At 42.2% G+C, this 27,372-nt stretch overlaps 1 protein-coding gene across 1 annotated transcript; it reads left to right on the forward strand.

Annotated features, from left to right (window-relative positions):
* Positions 1 to 1,436: 1,436 nt before the first annotated feature.
* On the forward strand, positions 1,437 to 26,693 carry LOC143869952 (uncharacterized). Its single transcript, XM_077376491.1, has 2 exons — positions 1,437 to 3,980; positions 26,532 to 26,693. Exons 1-2 carry the CDS (start codon positions 1,437 to 1,439, stop codon positions 26,691 to 26,693), a joined length of 2,706 nt encoding a protein of 901 aa, XP_077232606.1.
* The last annotated feature ends 679 nt before the right edge of the window (positions 26,694 to 27,372 follow it).

Genomic DNA, 27,372 nt, shown 5'->3' on the forward strand with positions numbered 1-27,372 from the left:
CCTACCATGTTAGCAGAGACCTTCTTGGGACTAGATCTTATTGCTTCCCAAGAGATCAAAGACAATTTTTGTGGGTGTGTGAAGTTGTTGTATGTCTGGCTTGGTGAAAAACTTCAAATTCTTCAGCGACAAAACAAAAATCCGTATATCCTGAAGAATTTCCGTACATGGAAACCGATAGCCAATCAACCTCAATCCATTGATGAATAGCGCAATTGGTTGCAGCATGTAAAGGAGAGCCAGTTTCGCTGGGTAAGTCATTCATGCTTCCACGTTTTTACTAGCACTTACCCACACCCGTTTGTTTACCTCATGGGTACCGAGAAATCTTCTTTTTATGCACCCATGCGATTTCTCTATCAGATTACGGGAATTCCATGTCCTCCCGGAATCATAGTCCCTCCTCTTTGTGAGGATCTTACTCCTGATCTTATCAAATCCATTGTGGCTGCTTGGGGAAACAAAAATATGGAAAGGAGGTTCGGTTTAATATCCAAAGTCCGACATGAAGCATTAGCAGAAGAGCCTGCAAGCAGGAGAGCTCGGATCGAAGAGCCTTGAGATTCCATATCTGTTTTGTCATCTTGATTTCTGCATTTTCATTTATTGTCAATCTGCTTATCCAATTGTGATCAGAGATTAGTATTATCATCTGTTGTAATCACAATTCGAGGTTTTATCAATAAAAGTGTGTTTGTTTTTCTCTTGTCTTTATTTGCTCAGAAAGTCCTATTTCACTCATCATCCATTTAATCTAATATGTTCATTTCCAATCAGGATTCTGAAAGAGAGCAACCATCGCTCCATCAAAAGATAACCAGTCCAAACCTACCTGGTCTAGACCTTCCTCTGTCTCTAGACTTGTCCGTCATTTTGACTCACACTTATCATCCAGAGAATCTTTATCCCCTACCCTTGAGTTACCTAACTCACCAGAGTCCGACCAAATGACTGATATAACTGATCCCATGTTGGTTATTCAAGAAATGCTGAGAAACATGTCTCGAGATATCTCGGGGTTGAAAGAGGAGATGGCCGTGCTGAAATCTCAGACTACTGACAAGACCTCTACTTCTAGAGCGCCTGTCATCCAGCCTACTCCCGCTGCATTTCCTAACCTCGATAGACCTCATATTCCTCCTGTGGAGATTGACCTCGATGAGGACCAATATGCTGAAGAATATTGTGCTCCGCAGACGAATAAGGAGAAGGAGTTATTCAGTATGTGCCAGAAGATGGCCAAAGACATTGAAAGCATGAAATTTCAAGGGCCGAAGAGGTTCGATATTTCTGAATATTTTGAGACCCCTATTGTCACTTTGCCGCCAAAGTTCAAAGCACCAGATTATGACAGGTATGATGGCACTGGGTGCCCCAGAAACCATGTCAGATGGTTCATAACCCTTTCATAGCAGCATGGGTTGAGTCGTGAGCAAATGGCTCAGTTATTTCCTATGTCTCTCACGGGAATAGCTAAAAAGTGGTTTTTGAGGCTGAAGCCCGAAGAAACCAGGACTTTAGACGATGTATCGAACCTGTTTGTTGAACAGTTTTCGATGGAAGAGGGGATAGAGATAACGAAAAGAGACTTGAAGCAGCTAAAGCAAGGTCCCCAAGAGACTTTCACATTGTTTATCAGGCGCTGGAGGCGCAAGTCTGCACAGTTGAGTCAAAGGATGCCCGAGGAGGATCAGATCAAGTTAGTGATCAAGAGTCTGTCTCCGCAGTATTTCCATTTCATAGCCCCTCAACACTATCCTAGTTTTGATCATTTGATAAAAACTGGCACCCAGACGGAGGATGCTATAGCTAAAGGGCTCAGAGCAAAGGCACTGTCTGATGTGCGGGAAGGCAAGAGGCCTATGGCCCCACCTAAAGAAGTTCATGCAGTGAACTATTTCAAGCCGGCTTTCAGACCAGAGGTCAAGGCTGTCGCTGAGGTGGCTAGACCAGTAAGAAAAAATGTTTTCAGGCAATTCGATCCCCTCCCTTATCCTTTACCGATGATATTGAAAAAGCTGGTGAGGGACAAAAAGATAAAGCTTCCGGATCTGAAACCTGTGCCAAATCCATTACCACCATACTGGAGGCTAGATCAGCATTGTGAGTATCACAGGAATTCTGGCCATTTGACTGAAAATTGCCTCGCCTTGAAGCATGCAATTCAAAATCTGATTGATAAGGATGAGCTCTCAATTAAAGGGCCGAATATTACTCAGAATCCCCTCCCGAATCATCATACTGCTCCTCCTCCTACAGCAAATGCCATCTTTCGTGATGAGCCCATTCTTGATCCATCTACCCTTATATGTGCTATCATGACAGATAACACCTATGTTTTAGAGTTTGATGAAGAAGAGCTTCAAGATGTGAAAGGGAAGCAGCCCTATGTTTTGTCATTCAGTGACATAGAGATTGCGGAGTCCTCTTCATCTCAATCGTATCTTCCTCATAATGATGACACGAGGAAAGGAAGAAAGACCGCATATGTTTTAGAAATGGATGACTTTGAGCAGGAAGATGTCAGAGTTCCTTATGTTTTGAGTATGGATGATGATGAATTACTGTTGCTGGATGATCAATGTGACGAGATGCGTCATATGACCAGAGGAGGGAGAGTCTTTAAACCTCTTGAGTTGAGCGCTGACAATCCGGCTGAGATTGCAAGGGCTGCTGATGGCCAAAGACAGAATCGGCTTGTGATAAATGAAGAAGATGATAACCTTCTAAAGCAGTTAAAGAAAACCCAAGCAAACATTTCTGTTTGGGGACTTTTGATGTCATCTTCGAAACACCGGAAAGTGGTGTTGAAAGAGTTAAATTCTGCTCAGGTGTCTGTTGAAATAACTCCCGACGAGCTTGTCGGCATAGTTTCCATGTCTAAAGCGGCGAAAACTCTATCATTTACAGACAGCGATTTGCCACCCGAAGGGAAAGATCATGCGAAAGCCCTCAGAATAACTGTTATTTGCAACAAGAAGAAGGTACCTGAAGTCCTTGTCGATAATGGGTCTGCACTGAACGTATGCCCTTTAAGCACAGCAACTACCTTGGGTTTTGGACCTGAAAGCTTCATTCCTTCAGATCAGGGTATCTTGGCCTATGATGGGACTAGGCGGGATGTAATAGGGACCTTAATAACTGAAGTGCAAATAGGTGGAGAGGAATTCGATATTGAGTTCCAAATTCTTGATATTAAGGCATCCTTTCTGCTGTTGATTGGTCGCCCATGGTTACATAAGGTTGGAGCTGTGCCGTCCACCTTACATCAGAAGTTGAAATTTATTTCGAAAAACAAGGTGATAACTGTTAAAGGAGACCCTGACCTAGAAGTGGGACAGATCTCTCAGGAGCTCTTTGTTGATAACTCAGAGGATGTTAGCCTGACTGGATTTTCCTTGGAGGTGACAGCTATAACTTTGGCAGAAGCAGTGAATGAAGAAATCTTTTTCTTAAGTAGTACCAATTTGAACGTAGTCAGGATGATACGTTTACAAGGTTATATCCCGGGTGCAGGGCTAGGCAGATACCATCAGGGTATGACTGAGTGGCCAGTGTTCAAGACCTTTAATGGTTTATTTGGACTTGGGTATGAACCAACTAGGGCAGAGATCAAAGAAATGAAACGATATATGATGAAATGGGCAGAGTGTCGCCGCAGAGGTGTAGACTTGCCGATGGGACCGTTTGATCTGACTATGAATGGGAGGTTCCGCAAAGAAGGATCTGATATCCCATTCTGTGGCTTTGCTGAAGCATGGAAAGATGAATCTACTGGGCAGTGGCTGCCAGGCTTTGAGATCTTCTTTGACTTAAAACTTGATGATGAGCTGATGAGTCTACAGGGCACAAGAGCTGAATCAGATACTGAAACAGACTGGGCAGATGCAATGGGGTCAGATGCAATGGGGTCAGATGCGCTGAGCTCTCTTTTTCATGAGGGGTCACAGACTGTGGCCGTGATCAGCAGGAACCCGCTTGTACTGAATCCTACTCATCTTATCACCCCGGCTGAGGGACCTTTGACTAACTGGACCTCTCAGGTCCTACCTCAGGTTACTTTCCAGTCCTGTCATTCTCCCTCAAAAGAGTCAGTTGTTTATAAGTATGTGTCATTCTCTGAGTCTAATTCAGGGTCTTCCGTTTCTAATGATTCTTTTAATGCAGGTACTGTAGAGGTCAAGTCCATTTCCGAAGTCGGTGATGAGTCCATTTCACCTAGTGAGGTCAAGTTGGAGGCTGTTTCTACTGACGGGCCTGGCGTTTCTTCTTTACATTTGTTTGAATCGGTTGATACTGATGTCAACCTACCATTTGAGTCTGTAAATACATTTCATGAGTCCATTGTAAAGCCTGATGTGGGCCATTCATCATTGGATGTATTCAATTCTACTTTCAATGAAATAAAGGAGCTTTCTTCTGTGTACATTCCTGTTTCTGTTTCATCTACTGAATCTGCTTTAAAATCTGATAATAATAATGATAATCAAGACTCCCCCTCTGATGAGGATGCCGACGAAACTTCCCCTGAAATCAAACACATGATTCAACAGGAGGAGAGTCGCCGAGCAAAACCACTTGAAGAGGAGATTGAAATTGTGAATATTGGTGATGAAACCTTAATTCGGGAAATAAGGATTGGAAAAACTTTATCTCCTGAAGAGCGCAAAGAATTAATCTCTTTACTTAAAGAGTTCAAGGAGGTCTTTGATTGGTCTTATGATGACATGCCGGGATTAAGTGAGGAGATTGTTCAGCACAAATTACCCTTAATCCCTGGCATTAATCCAAAGAAGCAAAAGCTCTGAAAACTCAAAACTGAATGGGAGTTAAAAGTTTATGAAGAAGTCAAGAAGCTTCTAGAGGTGAAATTCATCCAAGTGGTTGAATACCCTGAATGGCTCGCTAATGTAGTACCAGTGCCCAAGAAGGATGGGAAGGTTCGAATGTGTGTTGATTTTCGAGACCTGAACAAAGCAAGTCCAAAAGATGATTTTCCATTGCCAAACATTGATCTCCTGGTGGATAATACTGCTGGACATGCTTTGTTATTATTTATGGATGGGTTCTCGGGATACAACCAGATCAAGATGGCACCCGAAGACATGATGAAAACAACGTTTATCACTCAGTGGGGTACTTACTGCTACAGAGTAATGCCATTTGGTTTAAAGAATGCTGGTGCAACTTATCAGATGGCAGCAACTACTCTTCTTCATGATATGATTCACAAAGAAGTCGAAGTCTATGTAGATGACATGATCGTTAAAGCAAAGACTAGACCGGAGCATACAGTTGCTTTGAGAAAATTCTTTGAGAGAATCAAGAAATATCAGCTTCGCCTGAATCCGAACAAATGTGTATTTGGAGTTACATCAGGGAAACTCCTTGGATTTATGGTCAGTGAAAGAGGAATTGAGGTAGATCCTCAAAAGATCAAGGCAATCCAGGAAATGGAACCGCCAAGAACAGAAAGGCAGATCAGAGGTTTCCTCGGGAAAGTTCAATACTTGAGAAGGTTCATATCTCATTTAACTATGACATGTGAACCAATTTTCAAGCTTTTAAAGAAGAGCTCCTCGAAGAAGTGGAATGATGAATGCCAGGAAGCGTTTGAAAAAGTTAAGCAATGTTTATCTTTGCCTCCTGTCTTATCACCCGTCATTCATGGCCAACCCTTGTTGATGTATTTGTCGATTACAAATACTGCGATGGGTTGTATGCTTGCTCAAAAAGATCCAGAGTCTAAGCGAGAAAAGCCTATCTATTATATCAGTAAGAAGATGCTAGAATATGAGTTAAAGTACACTATTTTGGAAAAGACTTGTCTAGCATTAGTTTTGGCTACCCAAAGGCTTAGGCACTATCTGTTATCGAACAAAGTATTCTTACTGTCACGGATGGATCCGTTGAAGTACTTGTTTGAAAAACCCGCTCTTACTGGAAGAACCGCAAGGTGGTTGTTACTGTTATCTGAGTTTGACATCACTTATATCACTCAGAAGTCCATCAAAGGACGGGTTATAGCAGAGCAGTTAGCTGATTCTCCTGTTGAGGAGAGTGCTTTTCTGAAGGCTGAATTCCCTGATGAAGAGATCATGGATATTGAAGAAGAAACTCCGAGTACCAGATGGTCGATGTATTTTGACGGAGCGGTCAATAACCGAGGTCAAGGAGTGGGTGCTGTTTTGATATCTCCAAAGAAAGAGTATATCCCTATATCCATTAAACTGCAGTTTGAGTGCACAAACAACATGGCAGAGTATGAAGCTTGTATTGCAGGGCTTGAGGCAGCTTTAGCTCTTCAAATTCAGGACATAGATGTGTTTGGGGACTCAATGCTCATTATTTGTCAGATCAATGGGAAATGGAAAACTCGAGAGAATAAATTGATTCCTTATAATACATATTTGGAATTTCTGGTTAAAAAATTTAAGAATATCATTTTTACTCACCTGTCGAGAACCAGGAACCACTTTGCTGATGCTTTGGCTACTTTGGCTTCGATGCTTGACATCTCTGCAACTATGGAAGTCCAACCCTTAGCTGTGAGATTACAGTGGGCTCTGGCGCATGTGAATGTAATTGAAATATCAGCCAGGTGTCCAGATGGAAAGCCGTGGTTTACGGATATCAAGAACCTCATTTCTGGTAAAGGACATCCTCCTGAAGCTTCGAGCAAAGAGAGGAAGACTCTTCAAAGATTAGCTGCCAACTTCATCATTTGTGGTGAAGAGCTGTACAGGCGATCATTTGATGGTATTCAACTCCTGTGTGTGGATGAGGATAAAGCTGCAGAGCTTATTGAGCAGACTCATGAAGGAGTCTGTGGCCCTCATATGAATGGTAAGATGTTATCTAGAAAGATTTTGAGACTTGGTTTTTATTGGCCCACAATGGAAGCAGACTGCTTTGCTTTTGTGAAGAAATGTCACAAGTGCCAGGTCTATGCAAATCTCATTCATATTCCTCCTTCAGAGTTGCATTCTTTGTCTTCGCCATGGCCATTCTCAGTATGGGGAATAGACATAATTGGGAAGATTTATCCGAAGTCTTCAAGCGGGCATGAGTACATTTTGGTAGCTATCGATTATTTTACAAAGTGGATCGATGCTGCATCCTATGCTTCCATAACTTCGAACACAGTTGCGAAGTTCATTCGTGCGAATATTATTTGCAGATACGGAGTACCTCACGAGTTGATTTCAGATAATGGGTCACATTTCAAAAAGGAGGTTTTACACCTGTGTGAAGAGTTCAAGATCAGACATCATAAGTCGTCTCCTTACAGACCTCAAACAAATGGGGCTGTAGAGGCAGCGAATAAGAATATCAAAGTCATTATCAGTAAGATGACTGAGACTTATAAAGACTGGTCGAACAAACTTCCATATGCTTTGTGGGCTTATCGGACATCGATCAGATCTTCGACAGGTATGACTCCGTATTCTTTGGTGTACGGAATGGAAGCAGTTTTGCCTGTTGAGCTGAGAATTCCCTCTTTGAGAGTGATGATAGAGGCTAGCTTACCAGAGTCTGAGTGGGCAAGAGCCAGACATGATGAACTGCAGATGATAGATGAGAAGAGGCTGAGAGCTTTATATCACATTCAGGGATATCAAAGGAGGATTGAAAGAGCTTTCAACAAGAAAGTTCGCGTCCGAGACTTGAAGCCTGGAGACCTTGTTTTGAAGTCCAATAGGGCACCAATATTTGACCCGAGAGGGAAATTCAGGCCAAACTGGTCTGGTCCTTACATTATTGATGAAGTCTTGCCTGGAAAAGCCGTAAGACTCCTCAATGAAAGCGGAGAAAAATTAAATGAACCTACAAACCTGGATCAGTTAAAAAAATATTACGCCTGATACACCAGGAGGCCATCTTTGATCGATTTGAGCTTTGAGCCAATAACCTATATGTTTAAAACCATTTGTGAACCCCTTTGAGCCAATAAAAAAATAATACTTCTTTTCTTTGACAAACTCGAACTAGGGGCATCTTTTATGACTTGCGTCATAAAAGATATTGGACCTGAACTACGTTATGACCTGATCCTTTTTTAAGGGTACGTAGGTAGCCTGATTAATTCAGGTTCGGTCACATCTTTCGTAACATTTTGAAAAAGAAAAGAAATCCTTAAAATCCCAAATGGGCGAACTACGCAGACCTGATTCCCATTTTCTTCAGGGATACGTAGGCAGTCTGGAAGGTCCAGATTCGGTTTAAATACATTTAAACACACCAATTTTTACCCTGCTTGAACCTAAGCCTACCTGAAAGTCCTTCTGGTGTATTTTAGGCCCAAGTTTGTAGAGAAACAAAAAAAAATTGATGGAGTCTTAGACCCGCTAAGCTGAAAACCCGAAAGGGCGGCTTAGGCAAAAATTAGGGTACAGAGCCTGCTGGATGAAAAATCTGCAAGGGCAGACAGTCCAAGCAAAAATTAAGGCATGCGGTCCGCTAAATCGAAAACCTGAAAAGGCGATTTGGTCTTGGCAATGACTTCATGCAGAAAGGGCAATTTCCAAGAGCCGGCTAAACTTTCTTTTTCTTTGGCATTACTTCAATGTCTGAGTAAGCGCCAGCAAGGCTTTCTTTGATACTCTTTGGGTTAGGGAGGTTCAGACTAAGCAATCCAAAGGGATAGTAACCATGACTGAAATACCGAAAAGGGGAATAAAACACCTTTAAACGCAGTATTCAAAAGATTCTAAGAGTGGTTGACTTTTAACATTTTAAAACATTTATCAGTCTAAGAAGCAGATTCAGTCTCTCTTAGTGTAAAAGTCATGTGTTGTCAAAGTCTTGTCTTGTTCCTTGTCAAAGTTTTTCCTTTGTCGAGTCGAGTTTAAGTTTTGAGGTCTTGTTAGTCAAAGTTCTCCTAAAGCTGGGGTGATAAAAAAAAAATCATCCCTCAGAGAAGAAGAGAGTTAGTGGCTCCCGTGGATAGTGTGAAACCGAGCAGAGTTCAGAAAATGACACTCTTTAAACTCTTTTGCAGTATCAGCAGGTGGCGGAAATAAAGAGAATTTTGAGCAGAACAAATTTCTTGTACCCTATGAAAAGCCTTGTAAATTCAAGTGTTCATGAGAAGAATCTTTTGTAAAACCCAAGTGTTTGATAATGAAAAGCCTTTGGCCTGTTTTTCTTGTTTTGCTCTATAATGAATCTTGTTATGGAAATAATCATACTAGGGGCATCTTTTATAACTTACGTCATAAAAGATGTCAAGCAAGCGATGATGCTTGAGATGGATATTTTCATCAGATATCGACTAGAGAAGTTCGAGCATGCTCTTTTGAGTCGAGCTCCTCAGTTTAGTTGATCTCCTTTGGAGTCAGGTCTTTTGGAAATTCTTTACCCCAATGGAGTCTAACATTTATTCTAGCAATTTTCAAACTTCTGTTGAATGTTTTTCATTTTGAAAAAAGATTGATACATGAAAATTTCTTCAAGTTACTTGAGTTCGGTCTTTGATCAGAATCATGCTTTTTAATCACTCTTTGTGAAAGATGACTAGTCCATCAATAAGAGTCATTCTTTTCCTTCAATTGTTTTTGAGTTTTGATTAGTAAGGAAGAAAGTTATCCGAATCTATGTTTCGTGGCCTGATCATTTTCTTTCATCAATTTGAAAGTTTATAATGTCTTTTCCTTCAATCATCTATTGTTTTGAGTTTTTAATAAGATAAGGCATTGATTGTTTCGTGTTTCACGGGCTGATTTAATTTCATCATATTGAGGAGTTTCCAATAAAGTTGGAAATTACTGGAGTCTATACTGCGTGGTTTGATTTTTTTTTTTATTTTTTTTTTTATTTTTTTTATTTTTATTTTTTTAGTGTTGAAATAAGACTTTTTTGTTTTTTTTTATTCATTTTGATGAAGTTTTTCATACAAGGATATAAAATAAAAAAAAACTCTTTGAGTGTTTGGTTTTGTATCTGTATGGAGCTGGTTTATGCGGCAACATACAAATCAAGGTTGATCCGCAATGTGTCGCTACCTAACGAAGTTGGGAGTCAGGCATATCTGCGAAGAGATTCTTGTAGAGCTGGTTTATGCAGCGCTATATAAATCTTAGGTGATTCGCTACCTTGAAAGAGAGGAGTCAGAGTTACCTTGATAGCTAAACAGATGGATTTTCAACAATGGTCTGTATAGCTATCGCCCCGTTTTTTTAAACTCTTTGAGTGTTTGGTTTTATGTTTAAGATTCGCATTGGAGCTGGTTTATGCAGCACCACATTTGTTTTGAAAAATCATATAGGGCTGGTTTATGCAGCACAGCATTTGTTTTGAAAAATCATGGAGCTGGTTTATGCAGCACCACATTTGTTTTGAAAAATCACATGGAGCTGGTTTATGCAGCACCGCATTTGTTTTGAAAAATCATGGAGCTGGTTTATGTAGCACCACATTTGTTTTGAAAAATCATGGAGCTGGTTTATGCAGCGCCACATTTGTTTTGAAAAATCATGGAGCTGGTTTATGCAGCACCACATTTATTTTGAAAAATTGCATGGAGCTGGTTTATGCAACACCATGTTTTTGAAAAAGAAATTTTTTGGATGTTTGGTTTTATAATATCTGTGAGGGGTTCATATGGATCTGATCTTTGCAGAGCCATAAGAATTTGGAAGAGCTGGTTTATGCAACATTGCATATATAAAAAAAAAAAAACTTTTTGAGTGTTTGTTTTTATGATTGTTTAGGTATATCTGAGAGGAGGTTCATGTGGATCTGGTTTGTGCAAAACCGTACGAATTTGGATTTCTATGGAGCTGGTTTATGCGGCACCATATAAAACAAAATTTCTTTAAATGTTTGTGATTTCAAAAATGAAATAGTGTTTGTGTTTTGTGATTGTTTAGTTGAGTCATGAGCGTTAGAGCGAGACTATCTCTTTGAGATGTCTTTGGTTCCCATAATTTTTTTTTTTTTTTTTTTTTTTTTTTTAAGGATTAGTGAGAGATCATTTCTCTATTTGTTTTGAGTCATGTAGTGTTTTTTTGTTGTTTTATTTTATGGATATCGTTTTTGAACCAAAAACCCAAAAATTACTTTCTTTTGTTTTCGGGTCGATCAAAATGTGTTGTCTGTTCGACTTTGGCATTCGCGTGACAAGCACGCTTTGCCAAAGAGGGGCATCTGTAGACACCCCATTTTGACCGTACCTTAAATCCCCCATGTTTGAGTAAAACCTCGCTAAACCAATGTTTTTTTTTAAAAAAACTCCAAATTTCACCTCAAGGTAGGTTAGGGTCCTAGCAAGGTCCCTGCAGAATTTCATCGAAATCCGAGCTTATTTGCTTAGCAAACGAGCCTCGAAAATGTTGTAGTATAGGTATATAGGGGTTTGAATTAATCAAAGAAGGGGGTGTCCATTGAAAAAAAAGAAGATAAAGGTATCATTTTGTACATAGGGGGTTGCATAATCTCGTCTGGATCCGAGTCGTTTTCGTGCGCTTATCAAAAATTAGCGCGCCCGCCATTTCTGTGCGCCCATTAATTTGGGTGTGCCGATATCAGCAGCTTTTGTTTTAAAATATATAAGTAAAATCAAAGAAAGAAAGAAAGGGGCTGTTGATATTTCTTATAAAAAATCGAGAGAGAGATCCGAGAGAGAAAAAAATCCCAAATTCTCAAAACCCTAAAACTCTATGCTTTTCTTCTCCGATCGAATTCGTCGAATTCTGGTCAAAGCCTCGGTGAGCTCCGATCGTCTCCGATCACTCTTAAGCTTGCAATTGCTCTCATCTGTTTCTTCTCTTCTTCTTCACTTTATTTTCTCTAAGTTTTTCTAAATCAGAGAGAGAAAACGAGAGATCTATATGAAACTTTAGTTTTCCCCAATCGTTTTTTTTTTTTTTTCTTCAGCAGATTATGATAGATCTGATCTTGATTTCTTGAAATTTTAGCTCAAATCCCCAACCTCTACTCTTTCTCTTAAATAAACTCTAAACTTTTTGATCTTTCTCTTCCGGTAAAAATTTGTCAGATCCGGTCAAATTTCCGATCGATTCTTCTTCGTCAATGAGTTCAAAATCTGGTCAATGATTTTTTTTTTTAAATCTGTTCTTGTTATTCCTCATCTTAAACCTTCAATCCATTGCTAGAAACCTTAGATCTGAGCCTTCAAATCCTTGATCCATTCACATACCCTCTAGATCTGGTTGATATTGGTTCAGATCTGATCGTTAGTGGATAAAGTTTGGTTGTTTCATTTGATTTTGGACAAGGAGGTGTCACTTGCAAGTAGATCTGTGTGTTGAGTGAGATTTCATTCAAAATATTTTTTTTTTATCTCCAAAGAAAAGGTATAAGTCGCAGAGGGAAGAAAAAGGAGGAGAAGAAGAAAGCGCAAGAGGCAATCTTTCAGGTAAGCGAACTAATTATTGAATGTAATCTTATATGCTTATGAATGTGATCATCTTGATCGATTTTCATGATTTTCTGTTTATTATTTGATTTTTATTATGTCATTTATGCATGATCTTTTATAGCAAGTTATTTGAGGTTCTTGTAGTAAAAGTAAATTTAGATTTTCTAATTTAATTTTTTTTATTTTTAGAAATTGATTCTCTAATCTCAGCTCATCTTTGCCTGTTCTGTTTTGTATGCCTTATTTCCAGTGATGATTTTTTTTTTTTTTTTGAGAAAAATGCTAGTGCAGCCATGATTTTCTTATACTTATAGTCTTAAATTATTTTATTCATTAATTCGACTCTGCACTGGGTAGTTGTATTGATGGTATGGTGTAGAGATTATAAAAGAAATCATGTTCATATCAATTAGGGGTTATAAAATCAAAGGTAAAATGGATTTTTGAGCTATATGTCATTGTCATGTTTTGATTTATAAAAGGCAAAAGATTGCTTTACAAATGGTTTGAGGCTGTCTAAGCAAGATACTCAACCGGATAACCTCAATGCATCGTCCGATCCTCTGTTTTAACATGAAATTCTGTCCATATGTTTAGCTCTATACTACACGGATTTAGTCTTCAAATATGCCCAGTTTTTCTGTATAATTTTAGCCTGTACATTCTGCTCATTTTTTGTACAATTCTAGTCTATAAACTATGTTTATTTTCTGCGCAAATCTGTACCCATCTCAGCCCTGTTTTGATATAGTTTAGTCCATAGTTTAGCCCTGTTTTTACACAACACAAATTCGCAATTAAGTTCATAGCAATTCCCCCATCTCATTTTTGATGTAGACAACCCCTAACCCCTTTTGAATATAGATAACCCCCACACTCTATTTTGATAGTAGCAGCTCATTGTGGAACCAGATCCGGGACGGGCGTGGAGGACGGGCCCCCGCACGGGTCTCTCTAGATCGTCCACGTGAAGGAGAGCCCCACCAAGGAACTCTCGAAAGAGTGCCCCTCACAGCATGAGCGGCGATGTAAAGTGAGATACCTCTCGATTCGGGGACTAGCCCAGATTCGAGGCGTACCTTAAACAAAGAAGAGTCGCCATCCAAGGAAGTGGGCCCTGGATCCCATGCTGTGCTCTGTTGCAACGGATAACCAGAGATATAAAATAGGGTTCGTGCCTGATGACGAATGGGGAAGGGATTAGGCGCCCCCAATTCGCCCAAGTGCTAGCACCTGGTCTCTTATGCCATTTATTATTAATTTTGAAGAGTTTTGGGCGAAAATCATGCGAAATGAGAACGAATATCTCCGAGATAACGTCTAGCTAATCATGCATGTCTCGGAGATGAATAAGAAGCACACACAAAAGAAATGAAAGATATGTCGCCTAAGAATAGCTAGGTTATGAGTGACATGCCTAATTGGTGTCTAATTTCTGGTGGACAAGCACATGCATGTTACAGCTAAAGGTATAGGATCTGTACATAAAAATAAGAAAACACAGCAAAACACACAACACAACACGACTCGACACACGACCCGACACGACAAACCCTAGACTCTAATGCAATACTTGACTCGGACCAGGATGGCCATCCATCCTAGCTGCACTACGTATCCCGGCCTCGGGAAGAATCAGAGCCAACGTAGTTCGGTGCCCTATTCTAAACTACGATGCCTAAAACTCTAGGACCGCTATCCTAGACTCGATCCACTAGACTCGACTGATTTTTAAAGCTTTTTGTGCGATTGCTTAAATTCAAGTGGATTGTAATTTTTAGGACTCTATATGCCCTAACTAATGCAAGTTGATTAGCCTTAGGCTAATGCAGGTGGGCCCTACATCCTATGTGTACCTAGGCTGTGCATTCTAAGGAAAACCATGGGTTGACTATATGCTTCCTAGTCTAGCCATCGATTCGACTAAATGTCTAACCGATCGACTTGAGGCCTCCTAACTCTAGGGACACTCACACGACAGGACACACCATATCAATACAAATCAGGACCGACTCCTAACTCTAAAACACCCTAAATATCTAGGACAGACTCCTAACTCTAGGGGAAGATCTTTTTTGAAAAGGTTTTGAAGTTTTTTTTTTGTATTTTTTTGGAATATTTGAAATGTTTATTTTTAAAGGTTTGGCTGGACCTGGGATGTGGACCCCAAGCTGCACTACGTACCCTGTTGAAAGGGATCAAGCCAACGTAGTTCGGACCAGAATTCCTAACTACTCTGCACATGACTCAAGATTTTTTGAAATTTTGATTTTTAAAATGTTTTTGGATTTTGAATTGTTTTTTAGATGTTTTTGAATTTTCAAGTGTTTTTTGGAATGTTTTTGTTGTTTTCAAGTATTTTTGAAATGTTTTTATTGTTTTTTGACACCAGAGAATAAAATCCTATCATCATAAGGGTAGGGAGACTTCTGGAATCCCGCAAAGGTTGGACATCATCCTATACTTTGCGGGGGAACGAACAGGAAAATAACTCGGCAAGGGTTGGACAGCATCCTATACCTTGCAGGAGCGGGTAAAGATCACGACTTGATGAGAGGATGGACAGAATCCTAACCCCTATGATGATAGGAAAAACTCCTGGACTGACTGAAGGACTGACTCCTGTGCTGAAGACTGTTATAATTACTATTTATAATTACTATACAAGATTACTATTCAAAAATACTATTCATAATTACTATTTATAGGTACTATTCAAAACTACTATTCATAATTACTATTTATAAGTACTATTCAAAACTACTATTCATAATTACTATTTATAAGTACTATTCAAAACTACTATTCATAGTAGGACTCGTTGATGTGGGACCCGCCGATGTGGGACCCGCTGTGGGACCCGCCGATGTGGGACCCATTGATGTGGGACCCGCTGTGGGACCCACTGATGTGGGACCCGCTGTGGGACCCGCTGTGGGACCCGCTGTTGTGGGACCCTCTGTGGGACCTACTGATGTGGGACCCGCTGTGGGACCCGCTGTGGGACCCGCTTGTGGGACCCGCTGTGGGACCCGCTGTGGGACCCGCGGATGTGGGACCCGCTGTGGGACCTACTGATGTGGGACCCGCTGTGGGACCCGCTGATGTGGGACCCGCTGTGGGACCCGCTTGTGGGACCTACTGATGTGGGACCCGCTGTGGGACCCGTGTAGTGCGAAGAATGAATAATTATAAAATAAAATAAAAAAATGAACTTACGCCAGCTATGGGAGGAACAAGAGATCCAGGAAGGTGTTGACAGAGTCGTGCTTGTGTGGGGCCCGCTGATGTGGGACCCTCTGATGTAGGACCCGCTGATGTAGGATCCGCTGGAGGTGGGGCCCGCTGGAGGTGGGGTGGAGGAGATGTGGATGCCGGTGGAGCTCCAGTGGTTGGTTGGGAGGATGCCGGAGAAGGTGGTGGTGATCGGTGGATGGCCGGTCGGAGATGGGTTTGGCCTCGCCGGATTCCGGCTGGATTGCCGGAGGAGAAGACTCTCTCTCTCTCTCTCTCCCTCTCTCTCTCTACAGATCTCTCCTCTCTCTCTCTCTCCCCTCTGGTTTTTCCTTCTTTTTTTTTTCTCTCTGGTTTTCCTTCTTTTTTTTTTTTCACTGTCTTTTTTTTTTTTTTTTTTTTTCTCTGGTTCCCTCCCTCTCGTTCTCCCTTCTTTTCTTTTCTTTTTTTTTTTAGAAGGGTTTTGGAGGGAGGTTGAGGGTGGTGGTTGGGAGATTAATGGTGGCTGTGCCGGATTCCGGTGGTCGGATTCCGGTTGGGTTGCCGGAGATTGGAGGGTGGTGGGATTGGAGGTCGGCAGTGGGTTTGGTGGTGGATGGGGTAGATGGAGGTGGGTAGTGAGATAGGTGGTAGTGGTGGTGGAAGTCGGTTGGCCTCTCCCCTCCCCCTTTTCCTTTTTTTTTCTTCTGCTCTTTTTTTTTTCCTCTCTGGTTTTTCCCTTGCTGTTTTCCCACCCGTTTTTTTTTTCTTTTTTGTTTTCTTTCTTTCTCTGCGAGAGAGAGAGATCAGAAGACCCATGATGACGAGTCATCATGAGGGGAGAAAATGAGAGTCTTTTGTCCCCCTCTTGTCCCCCCTAATTCCCTTAAATTTTGCAAAAAAATAAATAAAAAAATAGAAAACAATTTTCAAATGGCATCGGATGCCATACGAAAACCAAAACTACTCATTACGCCCATTTTTAAAAACGAAGAAAATGATGACCGTCCTTATTCTCTCTTTGACCACATAAGCGGGTCCCACAACAGCGGGCCCCACACAAGCGGGCCCCACGCAAGCGGGTCCCACATCAGCGGGCCCCACATCAGCAGGTCCCACACAAACGGGCCCCACAAAAGCGGGCCCCACAAAAGCGGGTCCCACACAGGCGGGTCCCACACAAGCGGGCCCCACATTCTCTTTTGCTCGGATTAATTTCATTCATTTTCCGTCTGACCTCGGGATTTTATTCGAATATGCGGGTTTAGGGCCTTGTCAAAATGGGGTGTCTACAGATGCCCCTCTTTGGCAGAGTGTGCTTGTCGCGCGAATGTCAAAGCTGAACAGACAACACATTTTGACTGGCCCAAAATTTATTTTACAAAGATTGAACTCGTGGAGGGAATAGATGTCTCAGGGGTCTCACTCGAATTGGAGGGAAGGGATGCCTCAGGGGTTTTGAATGAAAAGGATTTTGATTATTGGCTTGATGCTCTCAAAGATGCTCTCAGAGAGACTTTCGTTTTAAAATTTCACATTCAACATGACTTAATATTAATTTGGTGAAATGCTGGACACATAACTCAGCATTCAAAACATATTGGTGAGATAGCCTCCCACCAGAGAAATAACTCGAGTAACACATCGGTCACACTCGAGTAACACATCGGTCACACAGGTATTCCTGACTCCGCACTTGGGTGACGGCACACTGTGGAACGACGGACCATGACTTGACAACAAAATAACTAGAGAGAGTTGTTGTCCAGCTTTTCACCAAATTAGACAAGGAAGAACAACAGTTGAATGAAAATTTTGATCAGGGGTCCATGGTAATAAGCCATGAAGAGCCTTGCAGAAAACGAGGGTCCACGGTGGTGAACCGTGAAGAGCCAAGCAAACGGGAATCGAGGGTCCATGGTAGTAAGCCACGAAGAGCCTCGCGGAACGAAATTTATTTATATTTTTTTATTTTTAGGAAACTAGAAATCGAGGGTCCACGGCAACAAACCGCGAAGAGCCAAGCCATAATCCGGGGTCCGTGGTAATAAGCCACGAAGAACCTTGCAAGAAAGATATTGAGTGATTAATGGATTAGAAAAACTGAGAATCAAGGGTTCATAGCCATAAGCTATGAAGAGCCAAGAAGTAATCGAGGGTCCACAGTGACCAGCCGTGAAGAGCCACGCAATGAATCTAGGGTCCATGGCAAGAAACCATGAAGAGCCCAGCAGAAAGGAATTTAGGGTCCACGGCAATACTCCGTGAAGAGCCAAACATTGAATTTGGGGTCCATGACAATAAGCCATGAAGAGCCCAACATGCAGAAACAAATGATATGTAAAAGATATGAATGGAAAGACTATGAATAGTGGGTCCATGATATTTCTGGAAGGACATATCACGAAGAGCCAATCGGGGAGCATGGGTCCATAGTATACCTGAATGGTAGACCATGAAGAGCCAAGAAGTAATCGAGGGTCCACGGCAACAAACCGTGAAGAGCCACGCAATGAATCTAAGGTCCATGGCAAGAAACCATGAAGAGCCCAGCAGAAAGGAATCAAGGGTCCACGGCAATACTCCGTGAAGAGCCAAACATTGAATTTGGGGTCCATGACAATAAGCCATGAAGAGCCCAACATGCAGAAACAAATGACATGTAAAAGATATGAATGGAATGACTATGAATAGTGGGTCCATGATATTTCTGGAAGGACATATCACGAAGAGCCAATCGGGGAGCATGGGTCCATAGTATACCTGAATGGTAGACCATGAAGAGCCAAGAAGTAATCGAGGGTCCACGGCAACAAACCGTGAAGAGCCACGCAATGAATCTAAGGTCCATGGCAAGAAACCATGAAGAGCCCAGCAGAAAGGAATCAAGGGTCCACGGCAATACTCCGTGAAGAGCCAAACATTGAATTTGGGGTCCATGACAATAAGCCATGAAGAGCCCAACATGCAGAAACAAATGACATGTAAAAGATATGAATGGAATGACTATGAATAGTGGGTCCATGATATTTCTGGAAGGACATATCACGAAGAGCCAATCGGGGAGCATGGGTCCGTAGTATACCTGAATGGTAGACCATGAAGAGCCAAGAAGTAATCGAGGGTCCACGGCAACAAACCGTGAAGAGCCACGCAATGAATCTAAGGTCCATGGCAATAAGCCACGAAGAGCCTAGAATGAAATTTGGGGTCCATGACAATAAGCCACGAAGAGCCCAACAAGAATAACAAGTAATGGAGATGAATGAAATGAGCATGGAGAGCGGGTCCATGATATATCCTAAAGGACAGATCACGAAGAGCCATTCAGGGAGCAAGGGTCCATGATGTGCCTGCCTGACAAACCACGAAGAGCCTTGGAAGGACAGTGATATTGCTGAGAATTGATTGATTTCGAATGATGATTTTTTTTTTTTAGACTGATTGCCTCTTGCCGAGGAAATTGGGAGTATGAGTTCCTTGCTGAGAATTGGACTCAGATAACTTGCAGGGATTTGGATATTGACCATTTCTTCTGAGAGAACTGAATTCTGCTGGAGATTGAAGGCTGCGCGAGCAAATTCTAGACTCCGCTTGGGAAACTGATTTTCTTAGAGAATTGACTCTTCTGAAGAGAGGACTCAACTGAGGAGTTTAGAGGTTAGGCTTGAGATGTGCTTGTACCCCTCTTATCCTTACTTGCTTGAGACATTGTTACTGATTGCCTTTGTGCGCTTGACATCTTTTATGACGCAAGTCATAAAAGATGCCCCTAGTATATTGTGTTTCCATGACAGGAGTTTTAAGAAGGCAAGACAATGATGGTTGAAGAAAAGATGTTTCGTTTCATGAAGGCTTGAGGATGCAAAGTTTTTTTTTTTTTTTTTTGTATGGAGAGAATAGGACAATAACCATGATGGCTGAGTCTGAAAATCTCTTCTTTCGCATGGCTCACTTTTGGAGGCTTAAGGTCTCGGGTAGGTTTGAACAAGATGTCTCCCGCCCCTTCTGATACCTAAACCAGGATTTACTCTGAATTTTCTTCGCATTTTGGAGGACACACTCCCATTCTTCCAGCACCTGACAGTTTGGACTTTGCAAGGAAAGGGAACACAAATATGAAGGAGGAATAGATTTCCAAGGACTCGGTCAAAGAAGATTCTTGTTGTTCGGCTCGCTTTCGACTCACTCTTGGATCTGATGTGTTATTTTTCAAGGGTATGGCTTAGCCACTTTTAGAGTATTTCGAAGACCGTGTCAAGAGGCACTACTCTCCTTTTTCGGTGTTTAGGTCATGGTTATTATCCCTTTTGGATTGCTCGGTTTCAATGCCCCAGTTTAGAGGAATGTTAAAGTAAGCTTGCTGGCACTACTTGGACCCCGAGATTTTACGCTGGTTGAAGGCTGTTTCTCCATCTCAATGATTCGCTTTTTTGTTGGAAGTCATTGCCATTGATCAGATTGCCTTTTCAGGTTTTCAATCTGACGGACCGCTTGCCCTAACTTTTGCCTGGTTCGCCCTTTCGGGTTTTCAATCCAGCGGGCCTGCTACCCTAACTTTTGCCTAAGCTGACTTTTCAGTTGTCAACTTAGCGGGTGAATGACCCTAAATTTTGCCTAGACCGCCCTCCCGGGTTTTCAGCCTAGCGGGTCTTCAGACTCCATCGTTTTTTTTTCTTTCATTTCTTTCTGTTTTTGCTTTCAATTGCCTTGAACCTTTGCTCGTTTCACCAGAAGAACTTTATAGGTAGGCTCGGGTTCAAAAGGGGTAGATATCAAAAGTTCAAACGATTTGGACCGAATCTGGTCTTGCCAGACTACCTACGTACCCAAAAAATGGAGGATCAGATCCGCGTAGTTCGTTTTGGGTTTACAATGAATGGTTTATCTTTTTAGCTTCAAAAGTTTGAAAAAGGGGACGATTTAGCTTTTATCCCCAAGGATTTGACCGAACCTGAATTGATCAAGTTGCCTACGTACCCCCGAAGAGTTGGGGATCAGGTCCGCGTAGTTCGGGTCGAAATGCCCCTGGTTTGCGGGTGTTTGAAAAGAATGTTTGATTTTGTTGAGGCTCGAAGGTGTTTGCAAAAGGATTTTTTTTTTTTTTTTTTAAAAAACTTGGGATTCTGGCATTTAAGGCTCAGGCGTCCAAGGATGGCCTTCTGATGTTTTGGCATACAAGCTTCTTGAATGGCCAAGGTTCAATGGCTTTGAACTTTTTCTCTTGTTCTCTTTTTTTTTTTTGAGGAGTCTGGCGGCATTTCCTGGCAAGACTTCATCTGCACTGTGCAAGCTAGACTGATTGAATTCCCACTTTTTCTTTGGGATCTTGCACTGATATTCGGGATTCTACGACTTTGGGTCCTCTCTGAATGCTGGATCCTCTCTGAATGCTGAAGATTTTGAAATCTTTCAATCTATTTATCAGCTCTGCTTTTTGAGATTCTGACGCTCTCGAGAAGTTGACGTGGGGCATGCTCCCTTCTTCTTTCGTCTCTGGATTCTATCTTTCTTTTTTTGTTCATTTGAAATGCGGGAATGCCCTTACCCTTTGATTACTTTGACTTAGAATTCCATCGTAATGTATAGCCCAAGTATTCTTTTTGGGGTTCATGTTCTATGCTCATGACTTTGTTGTCCGAAAGTCTTCTCTCAATTTTTCATTAACTTCACTTGATATCTGGTATTCTTCGTTTGAAATTTTTGCTTTTCCACCCGATGTCTGAAGCTGAGGGTGACTTACGTTGAACAATGCCAAGACACGCTTCCGGTTTATCCTCATAGGACCAAGCAACACTTATTTGAACCCTCTAAATAGATTTATCGATTCTTTGCGCTCTTCGGGAGATTTTGCCAATCCTTATTTCCCGAGTTTCGGATTTGGATACCACTATCCACGGTATCGATTTCATCTTCGAGTGGCTTTGCTCGACGCTCTTCCCCTCGTTTGATCAGCTTTCAAATCTCGAGGAGAATTTCATCGGCATCCTCGTCTGAGGAGGGTGTCTTAATTTGTTTATTAACATTAGATCCAAGAGTGAACATATACAAGAATACTGACGACACTGGAATCAAATGTTCGTTGCATTGAATGTTTGAAGTGCATACATTGATTTTTGACGCGCCACGATAGGCTCTCCATCAAATTCAACAAAAGATGGGACATTGGCTCACAATGAGAGAGACCACAAAACACGACATACGTAGAATTGATATTGACATGGTTAGGCTTACCAACTTTGACAGGAGGGTTGGTATACACACTTCAAAACAAATTTCAAAGATGAGACACTTCATCGGAGGCAAAGGATCGGCGTTGAAAGTTCAAGGACAACGTGCCTTCATTAATGATGATAATGATTGGAGAGAGCAATCCTGGAGTTAGAATCTCAGAAGGGAGGGCCTCTTTGGTTTCTGTTGACCCAGCTCAAATTGTTCTTTAGCACCTGACAATGGCAAGGCTTTCTCTGGTATGATATTTTCAAGAAGTTCAAGCTCTGACATTTTTCTTTTCCCTTCCCAATCATTTTTCAGGCCAGAAGTGGTACAGGTAAAGGTGGTAAGATATATGAAGGGTTGAATGGGTGAAATGGTTCCCATGGTGGGTGAAAGAAGTGCAACATGGTTAGGTGCAGGGTTCTCAGAAGCATTTGAGTTCAAGAAGAATGAGGGAATCCCTGTCTACCAGGTAGCGGGCTAGACCAAGCGAGTTTAGAGATGAAAGCTTTTTTGGGGTTGATGGTAGACGAGTGACTAAGACTCCTGTCATGGACATCATAAACACTAGGCTCAATGAGAATTAATCGCATGACAATGTAATGTGCAAGTTGAAGCAAAAGGTAGCACAAACACATCCTCCCCTTTAATAAAAATCCGACAGCATAACAACTGTACATGAAGATGTGGTACGGCAAGTACATGGTTCGTCAACAAGCCTAAAAGGATGATGACCACACTTAAGGTATTTGGAAAAAATTCGGCAGCATAACGGCTATACCAGGAGATGTGGTAAGGTAAGCACATGGTTGTCAACGAACCCAAAAGGAGAATGATTACGCTCAAGGGTTCTGAAAAAAAATCGGCAGCATAACGGCTATACTAGGAGGGTCTCAGCAACTAAACATGAAGAGTATGCCGTCATGGTCAAGATAAAGCAGGGCTCTCAGCAAGAACACACTCCGATAATGATAATGGCAAGATAGACTCATAATCGACATGCGGAGTACACCTGATCATGATCAATCAAATGATCAAGCACATGGGAGATAGATCATGGCTAAAAGAGCCAAGCATCTGATGATAATCCATAGAATGGAGAGAGAGGAATAATTGATTAGATTATGAAGGAAAACTTAACTAGGAAGTAAACCCTAATCTAATAACAAATATGTATACACATATATACATCCTAACCAGGGGCACCAACCCTAGTCTAATCTAGCGGAGTCGAGAGAGTCTCGACTCATGACAGACAAGTGAGTGTACTAGGACTGCGTCTGTAGCCACATAAGGTGGGCTACAATAATCTATAGATAGGACATGGCTCCTAAACCTAGGCTCCAACATGTGTAAGCCACACATGTTCGTCCTTATATGAATGCAATATACTTATATAAACACGGGTACTTCCTAGTTGGGTTTCACTAGGTCAGTAAGTATATACATAATATATAAAACAAAGTAGGGCTCCGAACTCAATCTATCGGGTACTATGCGTATGAAACATACTTAATATGTATAACTCAAGTGCACCGAGTGTTATACATAGTATGCTTCATTGCTCATCGGCTGCTGTAAACACAAGTGCACCGAGTGTTTACGGCTGCAGCGCTGGCGCATAGCTTGGAAATAGATTCAACAGCACCATCAGGGTGTAATAACATCCCAGTCGGGCACGCATTGAATCTATCCCGTGGAGCCAATAAAAAAACAATGAAAATCAAGAAATAAAAAATATGACAATGCCTACTGTGCAGTGTGTGAATCCCTTGTTTTAATTACGCACCTACTTGGTGCCCCTGGATTTCTAACGATAAAGTTCCCATTTAGCTTGATTTTGACCCAAATTTCTTCAAAATTAATAAAAATGGCATTTTTACAGAGTTAGGCAATGTTTCAAGAAATCCCCAGCAGAGTCGCCAGCCTGTGGAACCAGATCCGGGACGGGCGTGAGGGGACGGGCCCCCGCACGGGTCTCTCTAGATCGTCCACGTGAAGGAGAGCCCCACCAAGGAACTCTCGAAAGAGTGCCCCTCACAGCATGAGCGGCGATGTAAAGTGAGATACCTCTCGATTCGGGGACTAGCCCAGATTCGAGGCGTACCTTAAACAAAGAAGAGTCGCCATCCAAGGAAGTGGGCCCTGGATCCCATGCTGTGCTCTGTTGCAACGGATAACCAGAGATATAAAATAGGGTTCGTGCCTGATGACGAATGGGGAAGGGATTAGGCGCCCCCAATTCGCCCAAGTGCTAGCACCTGGTCTCTTATGCCATTTATTATTAATTTTGAAGAGTTTTGGGCGAAAATCATGCGAAATGAGAACGAATATCTCCGAGATAACGTCTAGCTAATCATGCATGTCTCGGAGATGAATAAGAAGCACACACAAAAGAAATGAAAGATATGTCGCCTAAGAATAGCTAGGTTATGAGTGACATGCCTAATTGGTGTCTAATTTCTGGTGGACAAGCACATGCATGTTACAGCTAAAGGTATAGGATCTGTACATAAAAATAAGAAAACACAGCAAAACACACAACACAACACGACTCGACACACGACCCGACACGACAAACCCTAGACTCTAATGCAATACTTGACTCGGACCAGGATGGCCATCCATCCTAGCTGCACTACGTATCCCGGCCTCGGGAAGAATCAGAGCCAACGTAGTTCGGTGCCCTATTCTAAACTACGATGCCTAAAACTCTAGGACCGCTATCCTAGACTCGATCCACTAGACTCGACTGATTTTTAAAGCTTTTTGTGCGATTGCTTAAATTCAAGTGGATTGTAATTTTTAGGACTCTATATGCCCTAACTAATGCAAGTTGATTAGCCTTAGGCTAATGCAGGTGGGCCCTACATCCTATGTGTACCTAGGCTGTGCATTCTAAGGAAAACCATGGGTTGACTATATGCTTCCTAGTCTAGCCATCGATTCGACTAAATGTCTAACCGATCGACTTGAGGCCTCCTAACTCTAGGGACACTCACACGACAGGACACACCATATCAATACAAATCAGGACCGACTCCTAACTCTAAAACACCCTAAATATCTAGGACAGACTCCTAACTCTAGGGGAAGATCTTTTTTGAAAAGGTTTTGAAGTTTTTTTTTTGTATTTTTTTGGAATATTTGAAATGTTTATTTTTAAAGGTTTGGCTGGACCTGGGATGTGGACCCCAAGCTGCACTACGTACCCTGTTGAAAGGGATCAAGCCAACGTAGTTCGGACCAGAATTCCTAACTACTCTGCACATGACTCAAGATTTTTTGAAATTTTGATTTTTAAAATGTTTTTGGATTTTGAATTGTTTTTTAGATGTTTTTGAATTTTCAAGTGTTTTTTGGAATGTTTTTGTTGTTTTCAAGTATTTTTGAAATGTTTTTATTGTTTTTTGACACCAGAGAATAAAATCCTATCATCATAAGGGTAGGGAGACTTCTGGAATCCCGCAAAGGTTGGACATCATCCTATACTTTGCGGGGGAACGAACAGGAAAATAACTCGGCAAGGGTTGGACAGCATCCTATACCTTGCAGGAGCGGGTAAAGATCACGACTTGATGAGAGGATGGACAGAATCCTAACCCCTATGATGATAGGAAAAACTCCTGGACTGACTGAAGGACTGACTCCTGTGCTGAAGACTGTTATAATTACTATTTATAATTACTATACAAGATTACTATTCAAAAATACTATTCATAATTACTATTTATAGGTACTATTCAAAACTACTATTCATAATTACTATTTATAAGTACTATTCAAAACTACTATTCATAATTACTATTTATAAGTACTATTCAAAACTACTATTCATAGTAGGACTCGTTGATGTGGGACCCGCCGATGTGGGACCCGCTGTGGGACCCGCCGATGTGGGACCCATTGATGTGGGACCCGCTGTGGGACCCACTGATGTGGGACCCGCTGTGGGACCCGCTGTGGGACCCGCTGTTGTGGGACCCTCTGTGGGACCTACTGATGTGGGACCCGCTGTGGGACCCGCTGTGGGACCCGCTTGTGGGACCCGCTGTGGGACCCGCTGTGGGACCCGCGGATGTGGGACCCGCTGTGGGACCTACTGATGTGGGACCCGCTGTGGGACCCGCTGATGTGGGACCCGCTGTGGGACCCGCTTGTGGGACCTACTGATGTGGGACCCGCTGTGGGACCCGTGTAGTGCGAAGAATGAATAATTATAAAATAAAATAAAAAAATGAACTTACGCCAGCTATGGGAGGAACAAGAGATCCAGGAAGGTGTTGACAGAGTCGTGCTTGTGTGGGGCCCGCTGATGTGGGACCCTCTGATGTAGGACCCGCTGATGTAGGATCCGCTGGAGGTGGGGCCCGCTGGAGGTGGGGTGGAGGAGATGTGGATGCCGGTGGAGCTCCAGTGGTTGGTTGGGAGGATGCCGGAGAAGGTGGTGGTGATCGGTGGATGGCCGGTCGGAGATGGGTTTGGCCTCGCCGGATTCCGGCTGGATTGCCGGAGGAGAAGACTCTCTCTCTCTCTCTCTCTCCCTCTCTCTCTCTACAGATCTCTCCTCTCTCTCTCTCTCCCCTCTGGTTTTTCCTTCTTTTTTTTTTCTCTCTGGTTTTCCTTCTTCTTTTTTTTTCACTGTCTTTTTTTTTTTTTTTTTTTTTCTCTGGTTCCCTCCCTCTCGTTCTCCCTTCTTTTCTTTTCTTTTTTTTTTTAGAAGGGTTTTGGAGGGAGGTTGAGGGTGGTGGTTGGGAGATTAATGGTGGCTGTGCCGGATTCCGGTGGTCGGATTCCGGTTGGGTTGCCGGAGATTGGAGGGTGGTGGGATTGGAGGTCGGCAGTGGGTTTGGTGGTGGATGGGGTAGATGGAGGTGGGTAGTGAGATAGGTGGTAGTGGTGGTGGAAGTCGGTTGGCCTCTCCCCTCCCCCTTTTCCTTTTTTTTTCTTCTGCTCTTTTTTTTTTCCTCTCTGGTTTTTCCCTTGCTGTTTTCCCACCCGTTTTTTTTTTCTTTTTTGTTTTCTTTCTTTCTCTGCGAGAGAGAGAGAGATCAGAAGACCCATGATGACGAGTCATCATGAGGGGAGAAAATGAGAGTCTTTTGTCCCCCTCTTGTCCCCCCTAATTCCCTTAAATTTTGCAAAAAAATAAATAAAAAAATAGAAAACAATTTTCAAATGGCATCGGATGCCATACGAAAACCAAAACTACTCATTACGCCCATTTTTAAAAACGAAGAAAATGATGACCGTCCTTATTCTCTCTTTGACCACATAAGCGGGTCCCACAACAGCGGGCCCCACACAAGCGGGCCCCACGCAAGCGGGTCCCACATCAGCGGGCCCCACATCAGCAGGTCCCACACAAACGGGCCCCACAAAAGCGGGCCCCACAAAAGCGGGTCCCACACAGGCGGGTCCCACACAAGCGGGCCCCACATTCTCTTTTGCTCGGATTAATTTCATTCATTTTCCGTCTGACCTCGGGATTTTATTCGAATATGCGGGTTTAGGGCCTTGTCAAAATGGGGTGTCTACACTCATGCATTTATTTTTATTTT

The sequence above is a fragment of the Tasmannia lanceolata genome, unplaced genomic scaffold (assembly GCF_043159265.1).
Source record: "Tasmannia lanceolata isolate RefF3 unplaced genomic scaffold, GAP_Taslan_0.1 ptg000003l, whole genome shotgun sequence".
Lineage (NCBI taxonomy): Eukaryota > Viridiplantae > Streptophyta > Magnoliopsida > Canellales > Winteraceae > Tasmannia > Tasmannia lanceolata.

Excerpts from the sequence above, each read along its gene's own strand:
- LOC143869952 (XM_077376491.1), top strand. The coding sequence starts at position 1,437 with ATGGCTCAGTTATTTCCTATGTCTCTCACGGGAATAGCTAAAAAGTGG. Across the intron at positions 3,981-26,531 it reads TGATCAGCAGGAACCCGCTT|AAGGGTTTTGGAGGGAGGTT; the intron begins GTACTGAATCCT and ends TTTTTTTTTTAG.